Genomic DNA, 17,901 nt, shown 5'->3' on the forward strand with positions numbered 1-17,901 from the left:
GGTGACCCCTTCGCCTGGGGATCTCCTCAGCCCTTCCCAGGGGTGGCACGGATGCCCCTCCGGTGGTACTCCTTGGGCTCTCGCACTCTGGGGCCTCTGGATGTCTAGAGCCTGGATCTCCTCCATGCCTGCTTCATGCCCTGGGGGCGGGGCTATGGCCCTCCACACCCTCTAGCAGACCGTTACATGGGGAAACCTTTTTGTATACAAGCGCGTTGATCCACACAGGTGTGCACACGGGTGTTCACTGTTCGTGAGACATAAACTACACCTTTCTTAGCTGCTACTTCAAAGCACATTGTGCGCTGTCTGTCCCATGCGTGCTGCACAACAACTTTCAATATTTAGTATTTACTGCTGTTCACACTTAGCTAGATTAACGTGATGGTGTTGTGTTTAGTATGTTGCTTTGTTTTTGTTTGGGGTTTTTTTTTTGCTTGTCTTCTCTTCTTTTCTCTCAACAGGTGATCCAGGAGATTTTTTTTTTTTTTTTATTTTCTTTGTCTTTGTAAGTGCCCTTTCTCACTGTCCCTTTTCCTTCTGTTTTCTTTTCCTTCCTCTCTTTCTTTCTCCCTTTCCTATCCCCAGTCATGTCTGTCCCATCTGTAACAACTGAAAATAAAATAAATAATAACAACAAAGTTTGATCAAATGGACCAATACGGCAATGCCATGATGATCCATTTGGCAAAATAAATCCATTTGGTATCCTTGTTGGTCTTCAGACAACAATTCTGACGGCTAAAGAACCAAATGGGACAGACAAAAAAAAAAAAAAATTTCAACAACCACCAAACAGCTAAAACAGTAAGTGACAGCAGGTACACGGATTCTGCACAAAGACGCAAACACAAAGCGCGGAACCGCTGACGGATCAGAATCAGTGAGATGTCGCCTTTCTCACCCGACGACACGGACACAGTCGGGGCTGAAAGGACAGCTCACTGATTCTCATGTGTCGGCGGGTCCGCGCTTTGTTTTTACGTCTTTTTGCGCTGATTCTGACGCTGCAGGTTTTATTTCTCTCCAAACAATATTGACTGAACCAGCAGCAAAGAAGATCCAAACTACGCTTCACATAAACATCGTCATGAATTCCCTCTGACTTTTGCTGTTTTGCTTCCACCACGATAAAAATCACACTTCATGCACAGCTCTCTCTCCCTCTCTCTCTCTGTACTTGAAGAACAGTTTCCGTCTAAAAATCTGTTTTCTGCATTATTCCCTTGCTTGTTACGCACAAGTCTACCGTTGTTTACAGCGCTGTCAGCCGCTGTTTTTTCCTTTACTTACTACTGAAAAGAAAACCTAATTTCTGCTGTTCAATAGGCTACCAAACAAATTTAAACTTTTAAAATTATGCAAAATTGCAAAACGCTTAGCCGTGTCTCTAAACCTCTGTAACTTTGCTTTGCTTCATTCAGCAGCATCAGGTAATGTTCATATGTTGATGAATGGTTTTCTTTCGTTTTGATCTGCTGCAGAATATTTTTATAAATCGTATTTCTGTTTTATCCTTAGCTGCTTTGACACAAAGGCATCTGCTGTGATGCTCACACCTTTGATAAAGTCTCGCAAGTGTCAGCTTTCTTTTATAGATAGAAAAATATATAGAAATGTACTGATCCATGATCTGAATTATAATATTTCTGACTGAGGCACATTTTCCCTGATCGAATCCTGGATCGAATCGATTCTAGAAATCAGTGACAATCACGAGGCCTAACAGTTACACAATCATACCAAAACTCTGTCCTGATAGTTTCCACTTTCTCTTTTGTATCAGACATACTGAGACAATATTTGGGATAAATAACCATGAAAACAATCTATTTATTCAGTTTAGAGGTTTACACATCACATCATTATAATCACAGAGCCTATTTCACTTAAATCGTCCACTTGATGGCGCAGTAGAGCAAATGAATCATCACAATGCTTCGAACCATGAGTCGACCAGTTGGATGGAAAGCTTCAGCTCATCACGAGGCTTCATCTCACCATCACTACCCTTTTGTTGAGGCAATTTTTTTTAAAATTTTTAATTATTTTTTTTTAAATGTGTGTGTGCGTGTGGAGTCCTGTCTGTGCCCCTCAACAATAATATTTAACTATTAATCACATTTTTGCTAAATAAAAGGATCTGGCTTGCATCAGTCACATGATCACCATTAACCAATGATCGCCCTTGACGGCAGAGCGCGCTGGTTACGAGCCGGGAACGAGCTCACAAAGTGCACGCGCATTTTTTGCGGTCCGGAGCTGTAGGAGAAACACAAATTAACTCAGAGACACAGACTGATGCGACAAAACCAGTAAGTAGGTGAACAGCGCACACTGTAGTCTAAAGCACACAGCAGTATTAGCTTATCACGTACACGTTGGTAAGTTGTCTTGTGACAACTGACGAACTGAAACAAATGAGCGTGCTGTGTGTGCAACAGCGCTACAAACATTACCTGTCCTTTTATTAACTGCACAAGTAGTGCTGGTCATAGCTGCTGGCTCACTGGGTAAGGCTGTCATGGGTCTGTAGCTCTGTCACCGTTTTAGGGAACATATTTAGTTTTAAAGTAAGTTACAGGGCTTTTCCTGCCTTTCTGGAGGGATTATATTTCACTTAAAACGATCTAATATGCATGTCCACATAATAATGGGTTATTATAATTATAATATTTTAAAAAACACGCTGTATTTTAAAGAACATACATTAAGAAACCGATTATATTAGATTTATATTTTAAATAAGACAAAATGCTGATTTTACAGCAGCAAAATTATTGTATCTCTACAGTTTAAAAATGTAATAAGCTTTCTGCCTGCACAGAGTGGATAGTGAAACAAATGGAATCATCATAAATACATTATTATACATTTATTACTTTTTTTCCCTCATTGCTTTATTATTGTAGCTCTAGTAATAAATAATAAGGGAAGGATTCTGGATCAGCACCATGATGGAAACTTGTGCCCACAGTATATACAGTATTCTGAAGAAGGTCTAAAATGTCACTGCGTGTGCATGCATGTGTGTGTTTTATGTATATGGATTTTTGAATTATTACTCATAATATAACATTGTCCAGACATGGCTGGTAAGGACATGAGGAGGAAACAGTAGGAGCTGTGTGAGGTTACTAAAGGCAGTGGATCCCTCAGCAGCTGGATTACAAAGAGCACAGGTAACATTAACACATGTACCAGTTGTTGGAGAGGTATTCCAGTATAAAAATAATAATAAGCACAACTGGAATGTTTTGCTTCTATAACATTTTTCTGTTATCATTAAGTGTGGAAAATTAAATAATAGTTTATTGCAATAGCAAGTTGTGCCTTGTTCTCAGATGGACAGCAAGTGGAGAGTGATAGATGAGATGATGGGATGGAAGGAGGAAGAGAGGCAAAGAGTGATTCACAGGCAGGGTCTAGTTTATTTCTCAGTTTTTTGTTGCCTTATGGTTCCAAGCGCTGTCACCAATCTTTGCATTTTGTTATTATCTCATGACACTTGTTTAATCAGCTACCATCTCTCCTATGGACTTTTTAATGTCTACAGTCTCAGATCAACACAGCCCTGCCCTCCAGTACTATCAGCAGCAGGAGCAGCAGCAACCCCTCAACAGCAACATTGTACCCATCAGGTAAAACATAGGCTACGTTTGCTTTGCCTCACAACAGTGATATAGTATGATGCGATCCCATATTAGATTCTTGATGAATGTGTGTTGTTGTTATTCAGCCTGGTTCAATGTGCCCATTTTTAGCTTTGAGCACCCGCCCCTATAAACGTCTCTGCACGGCCCTGCACACAACAACATTTACACACACATTACCTCTGCAGGACGACACACGCCTGATTGAATGAGTTTAATTTACTGCTGTTTCTGTACAAAGCAACACTTTGTTTCTATTCTGAGTTGGTTACTTTGTTTGTTGGATTTCAGTCGGTTTCTGCTTTAATTCATGTTAGAATCAAATGTTTTGACATGTTTCACTTCCTGTTTGCTGAAGTGGATTTTCAGCTGTTTCCAAACCAAAGGCTTGTTTTAAAGAGACAGTTTCACTGGGATTGAGGGAACGACGTGTTTGCAGTTTCTATCCAACAACATCAAGCAGTTAAAGATGTTGTCATGTTACTAACAGCTCAACGCTCTGCAGCAGACACAGGCTGCACTTTGGATTTATTATTAGATTTATTTAGACTTTAGATTATATTAGGTCAAACTTTATTTATCCTCGGGTGGGTTTCTCCGGCAGAATCAGAAACTATATATTACAGGAACTACATATATATATATATATGGAGGGTGAAGGTAACGGTGGTCCCCGTGGTAATCGGAGCACTAGGTGCGGTGACTCCCAAGCTAGGCGAGTGGCTCCAGCAGATCCCGGGAACAACATCGGAGATCTCTGTCCAGAAGAGCGCAGTCCTGGGAACAGCTAAGATACTGCGCAGGACCCTCAAGCTCCCAGGCCTCTGGTAGAGGACCCGAGCTTGAAGGATAAACCGCCCGCAGGGGCGAGATGGGTGTTTTTATGTATGGGAGAGAGAGAGAGAGCGAGATGAAAGCACAACTTGTAAAACTGGCTCATCTGAGCCTTTTCAATGTGGCCTCACAAAATTATCACGACCACAATAACCTTGAAAATAGTTGGATGGACGTTGCTGCTCAGTCACAGTCATTGTTTTTCATTTCATTATGGACGCACAGTGTGAGCACTCAGGTCACATCAGAGCATCGGGCCGTATAGTGTGAGAACCTGCATTGTGACCTTTGAACTTCTAACCCCTGAGATTCAGTCGTACAGTTTGAGCAGGAGCTGAATAACGCGACTGAAAACATTCACACAGCTTAAGTGTGAGAATTTTAAAGCAAATCTAAAGTTAACCAGGAGCCAAAGTAAGAAAATAAAACAGGACTAATGTGAGCTCGCTCCCCAGAGGCTGTCAGGAGTCTGTTTCATGGAGGCGTCACACACATGATTTGAGGTTTTGCTCAGTCAGAAGCAGAGACTGAGTTGCATAAATGCAGTTTATTCATATTCAGCATGCTGTGGTTTATGTAACAGGAAAATATGACAGTATAAATAAAGACAAAGTGTTCATGTCACTGCCCCAGAAACCCTCTACAGTCTGTTACGGAGGTGCATCAGTCTAATTTATCTTTACAAGAACAGCAGTTCTTAAAGCTGCCACAAGGTGGAGCTCTGACACAAGGGATGAAGTATCTCTGCTGTCCACAGTGTGACACACACACAGACACACTGTTCACAGTCACATAAAGCATTGAAGGAAACACTTGTATGTAAGTTCAAAGTAGAAACAACATGTGCATCAGTGTGTCTAAGTCCAATCATCTTAAACATGATATAGTCAAACCCCCGTCCATGTGATGCACAGTCAGAACAGTAGGGGGTGTTTTTTCTTTAGTCCCTCACAGGGGTCATCACTGCAGTCAGCCAGGGTGACCGTCTCCCTGACTGCTCCTGCTGCCCTCCAACATCTCCAGCTTCAACAGACTTTAGGATTATTTTCCCAACTGTTAATTATCCAAGCCATTTCCTGTCATATTTGATATATTACACTGACATGTTTTTCACCTTATTTAGCCTCATTTTCAAACTTGAGAGATAAATAAAACATTTCTTATGTTAAGTAATGATTAATTATGATGTCACAAAGGAATCATCCTATTATCACATCCTGATGAGTTTGATCCTGAAGCAGCTTTTATGTAAACTTGCTGCCTGTTTGACACCCGTCAGAGTCTCTGCAGAGGTTTTAGTTGCAGGCTGACGCTGCGGTGATGTGCTGCCACCTGCTGGCAGCTTCCTGTAACTACACAGTCTGTGTGAACAGCTCCACAGGCGTTCACATGTAGTCACTGTAGTGTCTACTCCACAGTGGGAGCTTGTGCACTCTGTGTGCTGGTGTGAAAACTGAGCCAGCTGACTCCACTCTGACATCACTGATCAATAATCAAAGAACACACAGATCAAACCGATTGATCAGCCATCAGAGGAGTCGGATCAATGGAGCTGCTTCTGTTCCTGATGTTTGATCCTGGACCTGAACCGTCCCTGCAGAGGAGACACGACAGCTTCACACAGAAACACAATAAAATAACTAGAAAGTGCATTTTCTGAAGAAACTGCAGTGTGAATGCTTGAATCTGAATGTATTCACTGAAATAAATTAATTGCTGAATTTTAAGTTAAAAATGTTGAATGAGATGACAAATACAGAAATTTGCACCTGAAAACAAAAAAGCTGAACTGCTAAAAGCTGACAACCACAGAGAAGAAGTTGGAAAATAGCTGAAAATGTTTTAAATGTAAATTAGAAAAACCTGAGTAATGAGAAAAGACTATTTAGAGTCAGAAAACATCTGAATGAATATTAAAAGTTCATATTCTTTGAATCACTGAATGACTAAAATATGATCCCTCAACTTGGATCCACACAGTTTTAAAGGTTTACATCTCTGAGCTTTGAAAGACACGCTGTTGGAAAGAGAAGAACGATGGCTTCATTTTGAGGGTAAAATGATGGCTGTAGAGCAAATACTGTGGACACAGCAGCTGTTGAAAGAGAAGTGTTCAAGATGAATCTTGGCAGAGTGAGAGAGAGCTCGTTAGGCAGGCAGGTGTGAGCCTGGTTGCTATAGTGACTGAGCCAGGGGCTCCATACACACGTACACAGACATGCACCTCACTTTTGCTGCTTAAAATGAACAGAAAAGTCAGCCCCAAACAAATCCTTCCCAAATGAAAAGTACATGTCGTATTGACAAAATTCTTTCACCGTGAGCGGCAGCAATGTCTAGTCTACCTAATTCTCAGTTTTCATGCCTGTGGAGTTTATCATATGGACGTGGTGACAGTGTAAAGACAGCCTGCTCTTCTGGTTTTCAAACGAACCTTCTGAGCCATTTTAACATTAGAGTCTATGGAGGAGTTGGAGGGAGGAGGCTGTGCATTGGTGACATTTATGAAAGAACCATAACACCTAGTACAATAGTAAACACATTGGATGAAAGAGGACAGCGATGGCTACGTTTTGAGGGTAAAATCATACCTGTAAAGCAAACGCTGCGGACACAGCAGCAGTTTTAAAAAAGATTTTAAGATTAATTTTTTCGCTCCTCTCACTCTAGCAGTTGAGCTGTCTCACTCTAGCCCCAACATTCCGTCCCATAGACACCCATTATAAACTCTGAAACGGCTGAAAAAACATCATGAAACTTAAACTGGAACTGAAGAAAAAGTATAACAGATATTGAAAAGATAAATACAAGTTGAATAGTTGAATGTCTTGTCTTCGTTTTAAAGTTTGAATGGTGGATCTATGTCAACGTATGTGGAAGTACATACAGTTTAAAGAGGAGTAAGTTGAAGAAGAATTTGAAGGGTCTCCCCATTGAAATACATGGGAAATTTTTGTTGAAAAAAGTTGAATAATTTTAAAAATATAAATGTTATAAATGAGAAAAGTAGAAGCAGTCATGTCCAAAAGAAGAGGAATCTAACGGTGTTTGAATGGTTTTTCTAAGTTGAACGGTTTTGAAGGAGATAGATGCCAAAAAACGTACGGAATATATAATAATAATAAAGATTACAACAACAATACTGTGAATGCTTTTACAAGCATTCACACTAATAAGTGAAAGCAGAGAGAACCAAGTGAAAGTGAACAAACACCTGTAACTGTGAGCAGCACGATTCTCCATCCATGATGTTTCCCTGGCTCCAGGCCACACAGCTGTATCTGTCTGTGGGGCGTTTAAGGGTCAGGCTGAACTGTCCGCTTTTCACACGCTCGTCTTTCTTTCACTCTGTGATGCTGCTCCTGTTTGTCAGGCTTCTCAGGACGGTGCCACCATCCACCTGAGTGTCCTCAGGCAGCCGGACAGACTCCGCCCCCTCCTCCACCTGACACTCTGAGAGAACAGCAAACACAGCATGAGGTGTACAGACAGCAGCAGGTTTCAGAGGTGCAGAGAAAGCTGAAGCCGATCAGAGCAGAGGACGGAGGCCATGTCCACACTGATACGTGTTCCTTCTAAAAGCTTCTTTTTCTCTCCGTTTTGGCCTCCACACTGAGACGGCGTTTTTGCTCAAGGAAAACTGAGCTTTTTGAAAACAATGACGCATTTTAGTCATATGATGCAGTCATGTGACCAATTAAACTAAGTGGGTGGACGGCATTATACAGCAGTTCTTTTGTTTGCTCTCAGTTTTGACAGCCCTGTTAAAGATTAATATCAGTTTCTACCTGCTGCAGAGCTCCAGATAAAACTTTTCCTCCACATTTGGCAGCGAAGCTTCAAAGAGCCTGAAAGTAAATAAACAGCACATGGAAATGACTTTCTGTGTGAGGCTTCAGTGTTAGTGGAGCCGCTAAAAGTGGTGGATCTAAATCTGCACCTCAAAGTGCGTTCACATACAAGTAGAAGGGGAGTGAGTGGGTCAGCGCTCAGGGCTCAGACACTAAGTTGGCCTTAAACACACCATTTATTTCCATGGAAACAGACACAACCAGAGTTACAGGTTAAATCATCTATACAATAAAAAGAGTCTCAACACGCTAAAACCCTGCCGCAGAAATAACTCTGCACTGTCAACACAAAGGCTAAACAAATGTTTCCATATGCTAAAATTCCCATAATGCCACAGTCCAGCCACACGCGGGCAGATGTTCCTTATCTGAAACAGGAGAGGAATTTCTCTTCCGGGATGGAAACCACGCCGCCAGAAGAACAAGGGGGCGGGGCTCCTGTCGCAGACCTGTCTCCTCCTGACAGCGTGTCACAGTCCCGCCCCACTCCACACCTGAACACGGCCTCCGTCATAGCACCGCCAGATGCAGGCAGAGGGACACCCCTGCCCTGCTGTGGATTGCATTGCCTCCCACTATGCTGGCTTGTGCACGTTTCTTTTCCTCCTGCTCACCTTTCGTGCGTCGCCTTCCCGTCTCTGCGCTCACCATCCCCTTTAACAGGTCAGCCTGGCGGCTGATAGGCCGCCTCGGGGAACGCCCCCACCTCCACAGGTGCTGCTATTGTCCACAGTGGATTAAAAGAATAATGTGCAACAACACTAACACACAATATCAGGATAAAACCTGATATTTAAATAAACAAACATAAATATGACAATAAAATCATGCAAGTAAAACCAACACTATGCACCAATGCACAGTCTGATCAAACTGTGTGACATCAGCATGTTTCAGACAGCTGTGACATTAAAGATCTAATCAAACTAATAATGAATCACTTTGTTTGTGCAGCAGGAAATGTTCAGGAGCTCGTCTCTTCCTTCCAGCTGCTCTGATGGATCAATAAACCTGTGATCATGTTGTAAAGTGAGTTTGTTTCTGCACTGTGTGAACTTGACACACACACTGAGTCAGTTTCTGGAGTGGAGCATCCAGCACACAGTCTGACTGCAGCTCTGCTGGACCTGAGCGATCCCTCTGATCTTCTTCTTTCTAATCCTGTCCATCCTGCTCACCTCCAACCAAACTCTCAGCATCTTCAGCTCTGCCACCTGCAGCTCCTCCTGTCTGTGTGCCACCGTCTCCATCACAGCAGGTCTCACTGCCATCTCCTCCTCTTCACTCTTACTGCTCTCCTCCTGTCATAAATCACTCAGCCCTGACCTCCTCCTCATCTCTGCTTGTTTGTACTTTCACTGCTCACTGATGTTTCCTTCCCTGCTGCAGACGGTGCAGGTGGAGGTGTCTGTGTCTCCATCTGTGGGTATTTCAGGGTCAGACTGAGGTCTCCAGGTTACAGCAGCTTTCTCTTCATCTTCGTTGGGTCTCTGTAAAACTTGTGTGTCTCAGTTTGTTCCTGATGTGTTCCTGACTGGTTCTTTGGTAACTAGTCTGCAGCGTCCTGTAAAGTGCTGCAGACATGTTGGATGAAGAAGAACAGACAGACTGAGCCTCCACAGTCGGCCATGTCTCACACGCTTCCTTTCTTTGGGCCTCAGCATCAGCAACGTGTCTGCGGAGGATGTAGCTTTGAGTGAGCACAACTGCGTCTTTGTTGACCTTCACTTGAGGACGTGCCATTGGATAAATGAGTCTATTTGAAACTTCAGAAACAAAACTCAGATCAGAAAATGGGAGAAATTCAAAGTTTTGTTTGACACAATCAGCTGTTGCGTCTCGAGCTGCCTCACCTATAAATGTGGCTCTAAAGCAGACAGCAACAAAAGTCTGATTTTCTGTAGATCACAGAAATCAATGACAAACCTCCCCAGAGCGTTCTTGTTGTGCAGCTCACTGCTGCTCTACTTTTACACCTGTGACATTTGATGAGAATCAGCCGTCTTCAGCTCCCTCAGAGATTCTCCCCACAAAGCTTTTTGCCTTGTAAACCTTTTTAAGGCTTTTCTTCAGACTGGAGTGTTCCAGCTTTTTCAAACATGCTGTTGTGGAAGCAAAGCTCAGCAAACCCAGCTTAGATCCAACATTACATCAACATTATAGATCAGTTTCTCTTTCAGGTCAAAGCTTGTTGAGAAGCCGCTTGCTGCCCACCTCACAGCCTGCTTGAAGAAACACCACATCTATGACCGTTTCCACTCTGGTTTTGGTCAAATGCATCCACTGACACTGCACTACTAACAGTAAGCAGTTATATTGTGATGTCAGCAGATGGTGGGAAATACACAGTCCTGGTCTTGTTGGAGCTCTCCTGCTCTGAACATCTGAAGCTCTCCACCACATGACTGAGCACAACTCAGGGAGGAACATTTACTGAAGCTGCTGCAACATTTCCTGTCAGCACATGATTGTGTGACAGTCAAGGAGCCACCAGAGGACACCTGCTAACAGGGCTGGCTATCCTCACTCATTTCTACAATCCATTCACTTTTAATCGCTGAAGTTTGCCTCAGACAGTCAGAAATATTATCATTCATTTCCATATTTTATATCTATAAAAGAAAGCTGACACTGTGAGACTTCATCAGAGGTGTGAGCATCACAGCAGAGGCCTTTGTGTCAAAGTCACTGAGGATAAAACAGAAGAACATGAAGCAGATTTTCCTGGCCTGGCTTTTTATAGCAGATGACCTTAAAATATTCTGCAGTAGAACAAAAACACATGTGAACATGACCTGATGAAGTGAAGCAGAGCAAAGTTACAGAGGTTTGATTACAGACACAGCTGAGAGTTTTGCAGTTTTGCATCATTTTACAAAGTTTGTTCAGTTTTGAACAGCAGAAATGAGACTAAGTCAAAAACAACAACAAACCCAGCGGCCGACAGCGCTGTCAACAACGGTAGACTGGTGGGTAACAACAAGCCAATAATGCAGGAAACAGAGATTTTTAGATGGAAACTGATTCTGATGCGTCTTTGTGCAGAATCCGTGTTCCTGCTCTCAGTTACTGTTTTAGCTGTTTGATGGTTGTTGAAACTGTGGGAGCTTTAACCTGAGATTCAGGCGTTTCAGCTAAAATACATTTATATTTAAACATCGATTCAGGATTTTAATGAATCAATATGACGTTATCCAAACTAGAATCGATTTCAATCACTAATCAGAACCCACCCCTACCTGCTAACCATCGGCATTATGGGTAGTGTAGTAGGAGACACTCACCTGACTTAAAATAGTGCCGGAAAAGAAATAAAAGACCTCCAGAGACGATGAGAACAAGAACCAGGAGAACCAGGTGAACCAGGAGGACCAGCAGAACCAGGAGAACCAGCAGAACCAGCAGACCTAGGAGAACCAGCAGAACCAGCAGACCTAGGAGAACCAGGAGAACCAGAGAACCAGGAGAACAAGAAGAACCAGGAGGACCAGGAGAACAAGAAGAACCAGGAGGACCAGGAGAACCAGCAGAACCAGCAGAACCGGGAGAACCGGGAGAACCAGGTGAACCAGCAGAAACAGGAGAACCAGCAGAACCAGGAGAACAAGAAGAAACAGGAGAACCAGGAGGACCAGCAGAACCAGGAGAACCAGGAGAACAAGAAGAAACAGGAGAACCAGGAGAACCAGCAGAACCAGGAGAACAAGAAGAAACAGGAGAACCAGGAGGACCGGCAGAACCAGGAGAACCAGCAGAACCAGGAGAACCAGGAGAGCCAGGAGAACCAGCAGAACCAGGAGAACAAGAAGAACCAGGAGGACCAGGAGAACAAGAAGAACCAGGAGGACCAGGAGAACCAGCAGAACCGGGAGAACCAGGTGAACCAGCAGAAACAGGAGAACCAGCAGAACCAGGAGAACAAGAAGAAACAGGAGAACCAGGAGGACCAGCAGAACCAGGAGAACCAGCAGAACCAGGAGAGCCAGGAGAACCAGCAGAGCTGTGGCCCAGGATGGAAATGGTTCTGTAGAGAAACACAAATTGTCAGGTGACCTTTGACTGAATGTGATGAATTAAAGAATATGCTTAGATTTAAAATGGTGAAACAAGCATGCTTATTGTGACAATATTAAAAGTTCAGTTTGAGTGATTGTGATCGTCTACAGCAGGGTTTTGGTTTGATGTTGACCTTTGACCTGCAGTGGGACATCTCTCAGTCTAAATGATCTGACGGAGCAGGTGTAGGTGGCGCTGTCAGACAGGTGGAGGTTGGTCAGGTTCAGGCTGAGGTCTCCAGTTTCCAGAGCGTCAGTCTTCATGGATGTTCGGCCGCTGTAACGCTGGTTTGGATCTTTCAGTTCGTCTCCTTGAAGCTGGTGGACGGTTGGAGGACTGAGGTCGGAGCGACTCCACACCACTGTGGGGCTGTCCAGTTCAAAAGTGGGAAACTCACAGGGCAGCAGGACAAACAGCTCTCCCTCATACAGCTCCACAGCCGAGGCATGCTGGGAAACTGAGGACACAGAGTCCATGTGTCACTCTGAGATCAAACGTGGACACAGCTTCAGTTACACAATATCAAATATCTACATATAGAAATAAAATCACTGTGCAGGTCAAATAAATAAATACAATAAAGAAAGAAATAAGACGGGTATAAGTGAAAAGTCTGAGTTCAGCTCGTCGGCTCACAGAAACACTGACTTCCTTTCATTAATGAGGCGGCTGTGGGAACAGGTAGGAGGCTCCTGATTGGTTCATAAGGTGTGAATAAATGTGTCATGTAGCAGGAAGCAAAGCCACATCAGGCCTTAGAAGGAATTCATGAAAGTGTGAAGTCTGTCTGCAGTGCAGTGGAGGGATCTCCTCCCTATGAATGAAGTTAGAAGTCTGGAAGTTTAGGAAGCAGCTGCACGTCAGGAAGCACAAATGTGATGAGGAGAAGGCGTGGAGCGCTGTGTCAGGCTCTGTGTGGAAACCAGTGAACTTTTGCATGTTTTGAACTGGAAGAAGAAGCAGGGGTCCGTTCTTCGTACCTCGCTTACTACATCCAAGATCAAATGACACATCCAAGATCAAATCATCGCGCTAACTTTGAGCTCGCTAATCTGGTTCTCCGAACATACCTGTTGTTGACGATTAGTATAGTTGGATGAAGTAATCTGAGATCACTGGGTGGTTTAAAAGGGGCTACGCATCGATAGTAGAAACATTGATCGGCAACCTTACTAGTATAGTTACTAAGAAGTAACTAGTAACTATAATGAATTACTTTTTCAAAGTAACTTGCCCAACACTGATGGTGACACGACTACTGGATCAAATTTGACCCTGAGCTTTGTTTTGACCTACAAAGTTCACATCCTGGGGCCCGTTCTTCGTACCTCGCTAAGTAAGTTAGCTGGATTTGATTGTTGACGATTTCGCGTGATCTTGGATCGTTCGGTTCTCCGAAGCTCATCCGGGACTTGCTGTCATAGCAACAGATCCGTAAGCGTAAACCTGCTCGGGAGCAGGTTTACTTTATGTAAACAAGATTAGATCGCGGCCACTCAGATATGTCCGCTTCATTTATACAAAAGCAACAGCGATATTTCTCCACTGTTTTACCATAAATAAATATTATCAATGTAACTAAAGATAATGCAGCATTTGATTCTGACAGGGGACTTCTTTAAATCACCCTGCCGTTCTTCAGTTGAGACGTCTGAGTTAGAAAACACACAAACACTGCAGTTCTTTTCACTCGCGAGGGGCAGTCATGGAACGCACGAATCTGCGCCCCACGACTGCCTGCGACCTTTATTTATACAAGATTGTTCTGTGTGTGTGTGTGTGTGTGTGTGTGTGTGTGTGTGTGTGTGTGTGTACAAAGATAACATCACTCAAGGCAGCGGGTTTTTCCCTTTTCTACATTTGTATGTTCTCGTAAAAGACCTGAGCTTGGTCTTCTCTACATCTAAATGTTCAGAACGACAGGATGCGGTTAGTATCTGCATAAGTTCAGCACATAAGTTACTAGGTAAAAAGTCATGTAGAAATATGCTTAATCACAAATAATGAAAGGATACATTTCATGTAGCTGATCACATATATACAATTTTCTCTTGACAGATTCTTTTATTGATTTCATACAGATACATACAGGTCATTTCCGAAAAAAAGGGAAATGTACTATTAATCATTCTATGTCATGTAGTAGATCATGTCAGATGTAATTCATATTTTAGAGTAGTAATAGTAAATTACTACGTGCAATCAAAATGAGAGACCACGGCTATAAAAGCAAAGGTGGATTTGGGAAGTCTGTCGCAGCCATGTCCTGTCCGTTTGTACGCGAGCAAGGAAGGTGCAAGATTGATAAGGAGAGTTTACAGAATTCAGTGGATATTGCGGGATAGACAGGATCCTTTAGCTCAGCGCGACAGTGTGCTCATAGAGAGATATCGATTTTCCCGTGAGGGTATTATTTACTTTCTTTCTCTCTCTCTCTCTCTCTCTCTCTATAGATATATAGATGTACTGTTCTCTCTATGTGTTAAACTCCCTGAGTGTGAACATAGATAAACAGCCAGCCAAACTCCTTTTCAAGAGCCAGGAAGGTGAGCGTACTTGCTCCTTTAATGACTCCAAACATAGCAATCATCTTGCACTGACATCATTGAACTGGAGTGAAACTAGAAAAACACATAATACAAAACTCTTAATCAATTGTCATATAATCAGCAGGTAAATATATTCAGGCACTTACAAAGGAGACTATGAAATAAGTATACTGTAGATATGCAAACTGATATTACTACAAAGAAAAACAAGCAGGTAGTGGGTGAGCGTACACTTGTATCATTAGCTCAGAAGCTACACCCTTTAACTGCACTTCAAAGAAGGTACAAAATAATGTCTCAAAACACCATATTATTAATTGCCTAATATACACAGAACTGACAGAACTTACGACTATTGCTTTCTGAAGGACTCCTTTGAAGGATTGCTTTGGATTCCACATGAATGATTACACAGGTGTAGCCATGCTTTCCCACTGTTCTCTGCATTTCCTGCTTCCTGTCTATGCACATGTCAAAATAAAAGCCTTCCTGTCTATCCAGATGTCAAAATAAAAGATTCACAATTTTTCAATGTATAACAATAGAAATACACTTTACACTTATTTGTCTCATTAGCATATGAACATATTGAAAACAGAACAATAGATATATATATATATCTCCCAACTTACTGTGCATGCTTCAGTCACCCCTTGCATGGGAACAGGTAAAAGTGATGGAGTGTTATGTAAAACTACACACAAAAAACCCCACAATGTCAATAAATGTCACAGTACAAAAAGCCGCGGTGTGACGAGGGGGTGCAGGACCACCACCTGTCTTTATTTGCTCTGCCCTTTTCTTGGTTGCTGTTATAAACAAACAAACAGATTATTTCAGGGTCTCTTTTCAGGAGACTAAAAGCAATATAAGTGATAAATATTACCATTCTGTAGAATATTCTTATATTTCACTTTTACTTGTTCCCATGTTCTAGTGGGTCCTGTTGTGGCTCTAATGTGAAAGAGGATATGATGTAATATAATATAATGTGGAATAAAATAATATCACATGATATAATGTAATATCATGGATCACTTACGAGTTTAATTTGTCAGCAACTTTCTGCCAGCCCTCTCTCCTTGCTTTTGCAGCCTTTGCAGTGTTCCCCTGCGTTTTAATTAAACTCTGAAACTCCTGATATCCCTCAATCAAGAATTCTTGCTCTGCTGCCGTAAAATACTGAGCGCGCTCCTTCGACATCTTCGCAGACCAATCACAGGGAGTTACTTAGAGTTAGTAACTGACTTACAATATTCTAAAAGTACTGTAATTAATTACTTGAAAAGTAACTATTGTGTTACTTTAAAAAAACGTTTAACCCCCTGGGGTCCAGGGTATAATTGGCCATTTCTAACTACTTTTGATGTTTCCTCCACATTTCACCTTTAAAACTGTTTACTTTGCCTTGTTTGGTATCATCCTTTTCAGCACAACCTCACGTGTCTGAATTTACAGTCATGTTTTCATGTTGACAAACTGTATTAACACAAGTGATCCAAAATCAGACAAAAAAAATAAAATTTGAGTAGAAAAAGTTATATTTTTTACTGTAACAACCACAAACATGTTTAATGAATCATAACTTGAATGCAAATATAAATTGTCAATTTTAAAATCCTTTGCACAAGTTTTGCAAACAACAAAGTTATTTGCATCAATTTACCTTTTACCCTGTTTTAAAAATAACCACTTCAGACTATTTACAGAACAATCAGCTGTTCTTCAATAAGATGCCACACAAATTATTTGTGCCACTCCAAAAAATAATTTCTGTCCACTATAAAGGAGAACATCACAGCCTGATACCTGCAGGTCTGACAGCAGCAGGTGTATCACTGCTGTTTCTACCTGGAGACAGCAGTCGCCTCATTGTTCTGACACACAACACCAAACTATCCACAACACTACACACTAACTACACAAGACAACACATTAACTACACACTCCAAACACGCTAAACGTCACAAATCTCTCACGTCTCAAAGGTCGCTCTTTTTCTGCTTGCTGGCTGGCTGGCTGGCTCTCTCTCTTAAAACTTCCCCTGTTTTGTTTTGTTTTGTTTTTCTCTCATAAGCAGAGAGTGCTTGCTGCGCTGTCCTTAGACAGTAAACTTGACGAAACTATCGAGGGAAAAACAACCCGTATATATTGTTTATCATGACTCTGGTTTTACGTGGCCTATCGACACAGTTTATAAACTGGTATATGTCACCTTGTTGCTTTGTCTTTAAGTAGTCATGTGACTGGCAATGAATGATCAGAGCAGCTGAGCCTGTTTGGAGACCGAGGAGGAGCTCCTGGTGATCCGTGTGGGACTAAAAACCTCTGATAACGTCCATCCAGCAGCTGATAACAGGGACATTTGGTGCCATGTCAGAGCTGCACAGTCAATCATCAGTTTGGCTCTTTAGTTTGAAGAGTTCAAAGCAGCAGCAGAGAATCTAAAGTGTGTCACACAGCACCAAGTTTCCTTTGGTCACATATGAAATGTGAGTCAGAGTTTCAGCTACACAACAACAACACACACAGCAGCTGATTGTAACATGAGCTCATCTGAAAGCCACCAAGAAGAAACGGGTTGGATGCGCTGGTACCCATAAGAATGTGACCACAAGCCCCATCATAACAAGTCTGAACAATGTTTGCTGGATCTCTATCAGAATGTCAGGTCTGCAGTCTAGAGATGAGCTCGAGTCTGAACATACCACAGATCTCAGTGGTTTCGTTTCCTCAATCCACTGGACTGCTAACAATATGGAAACCATTTCACCTGTGTAACTCCCTCCAAGTTGAAAAACGGACACAAGGCGTTCTTGATTTTTACTGGCATTTATTGCACACAGGTGCCACCAACGATGCCGTGAGAACTGTACAAACGACATAAAATAATCAATTTCCACAGTAAATTGTTCTCATAGAGAATAAACAATAAAGCACATTATTAAACAAGATAAA

The 17,901-nt window shown here is 42.2% G+C and overlaps 1 protein-coding gene across 1 annotated transcript; it reads right to left on the minus strand.

Moving 5' to 3' along the window:
• Positions 1–7,830: 7,830 nt before the first annotated feature.
• Positions 7,831–15,414, minus strand: LOC120438382. Its single transcript, XM_039608774.1, has 5 exons — positions 15,294–15,414; positions 12,528–12,851; positions 12,124–12,362; positions 8,953–9,058; positions 7,831–7,940 (listed from the first exon to the last, which is right to left on the minus strand). The coding sequence occupies exons 1-5, from the start codon at positions 15,412–15,414 to the stop codon at positions 7,831–7,833; spliced, it is 900 nt and encodes a 299-aa protein (XP_039464708.1).
• Between the last annotated feature and the right edge of the window lie 2,487 nt (positions 15,415–17,901).

Source organism: Oreochromis aureus, linkage group 3 (assembly GCF_013358895.1).
Source record: "Oreochromis aureus strain Israel breed Guangdong linkage group 3, ZZ_aureus, whole genome shotgun sequence".
NCBI classification, from domain to species: domain Eukaryota; kingdom Metazoa; phylum Chordata; class Actinopteri; order Cichliformes; family Cichlidae; genus Oreochromis; species Oreochromis aureus.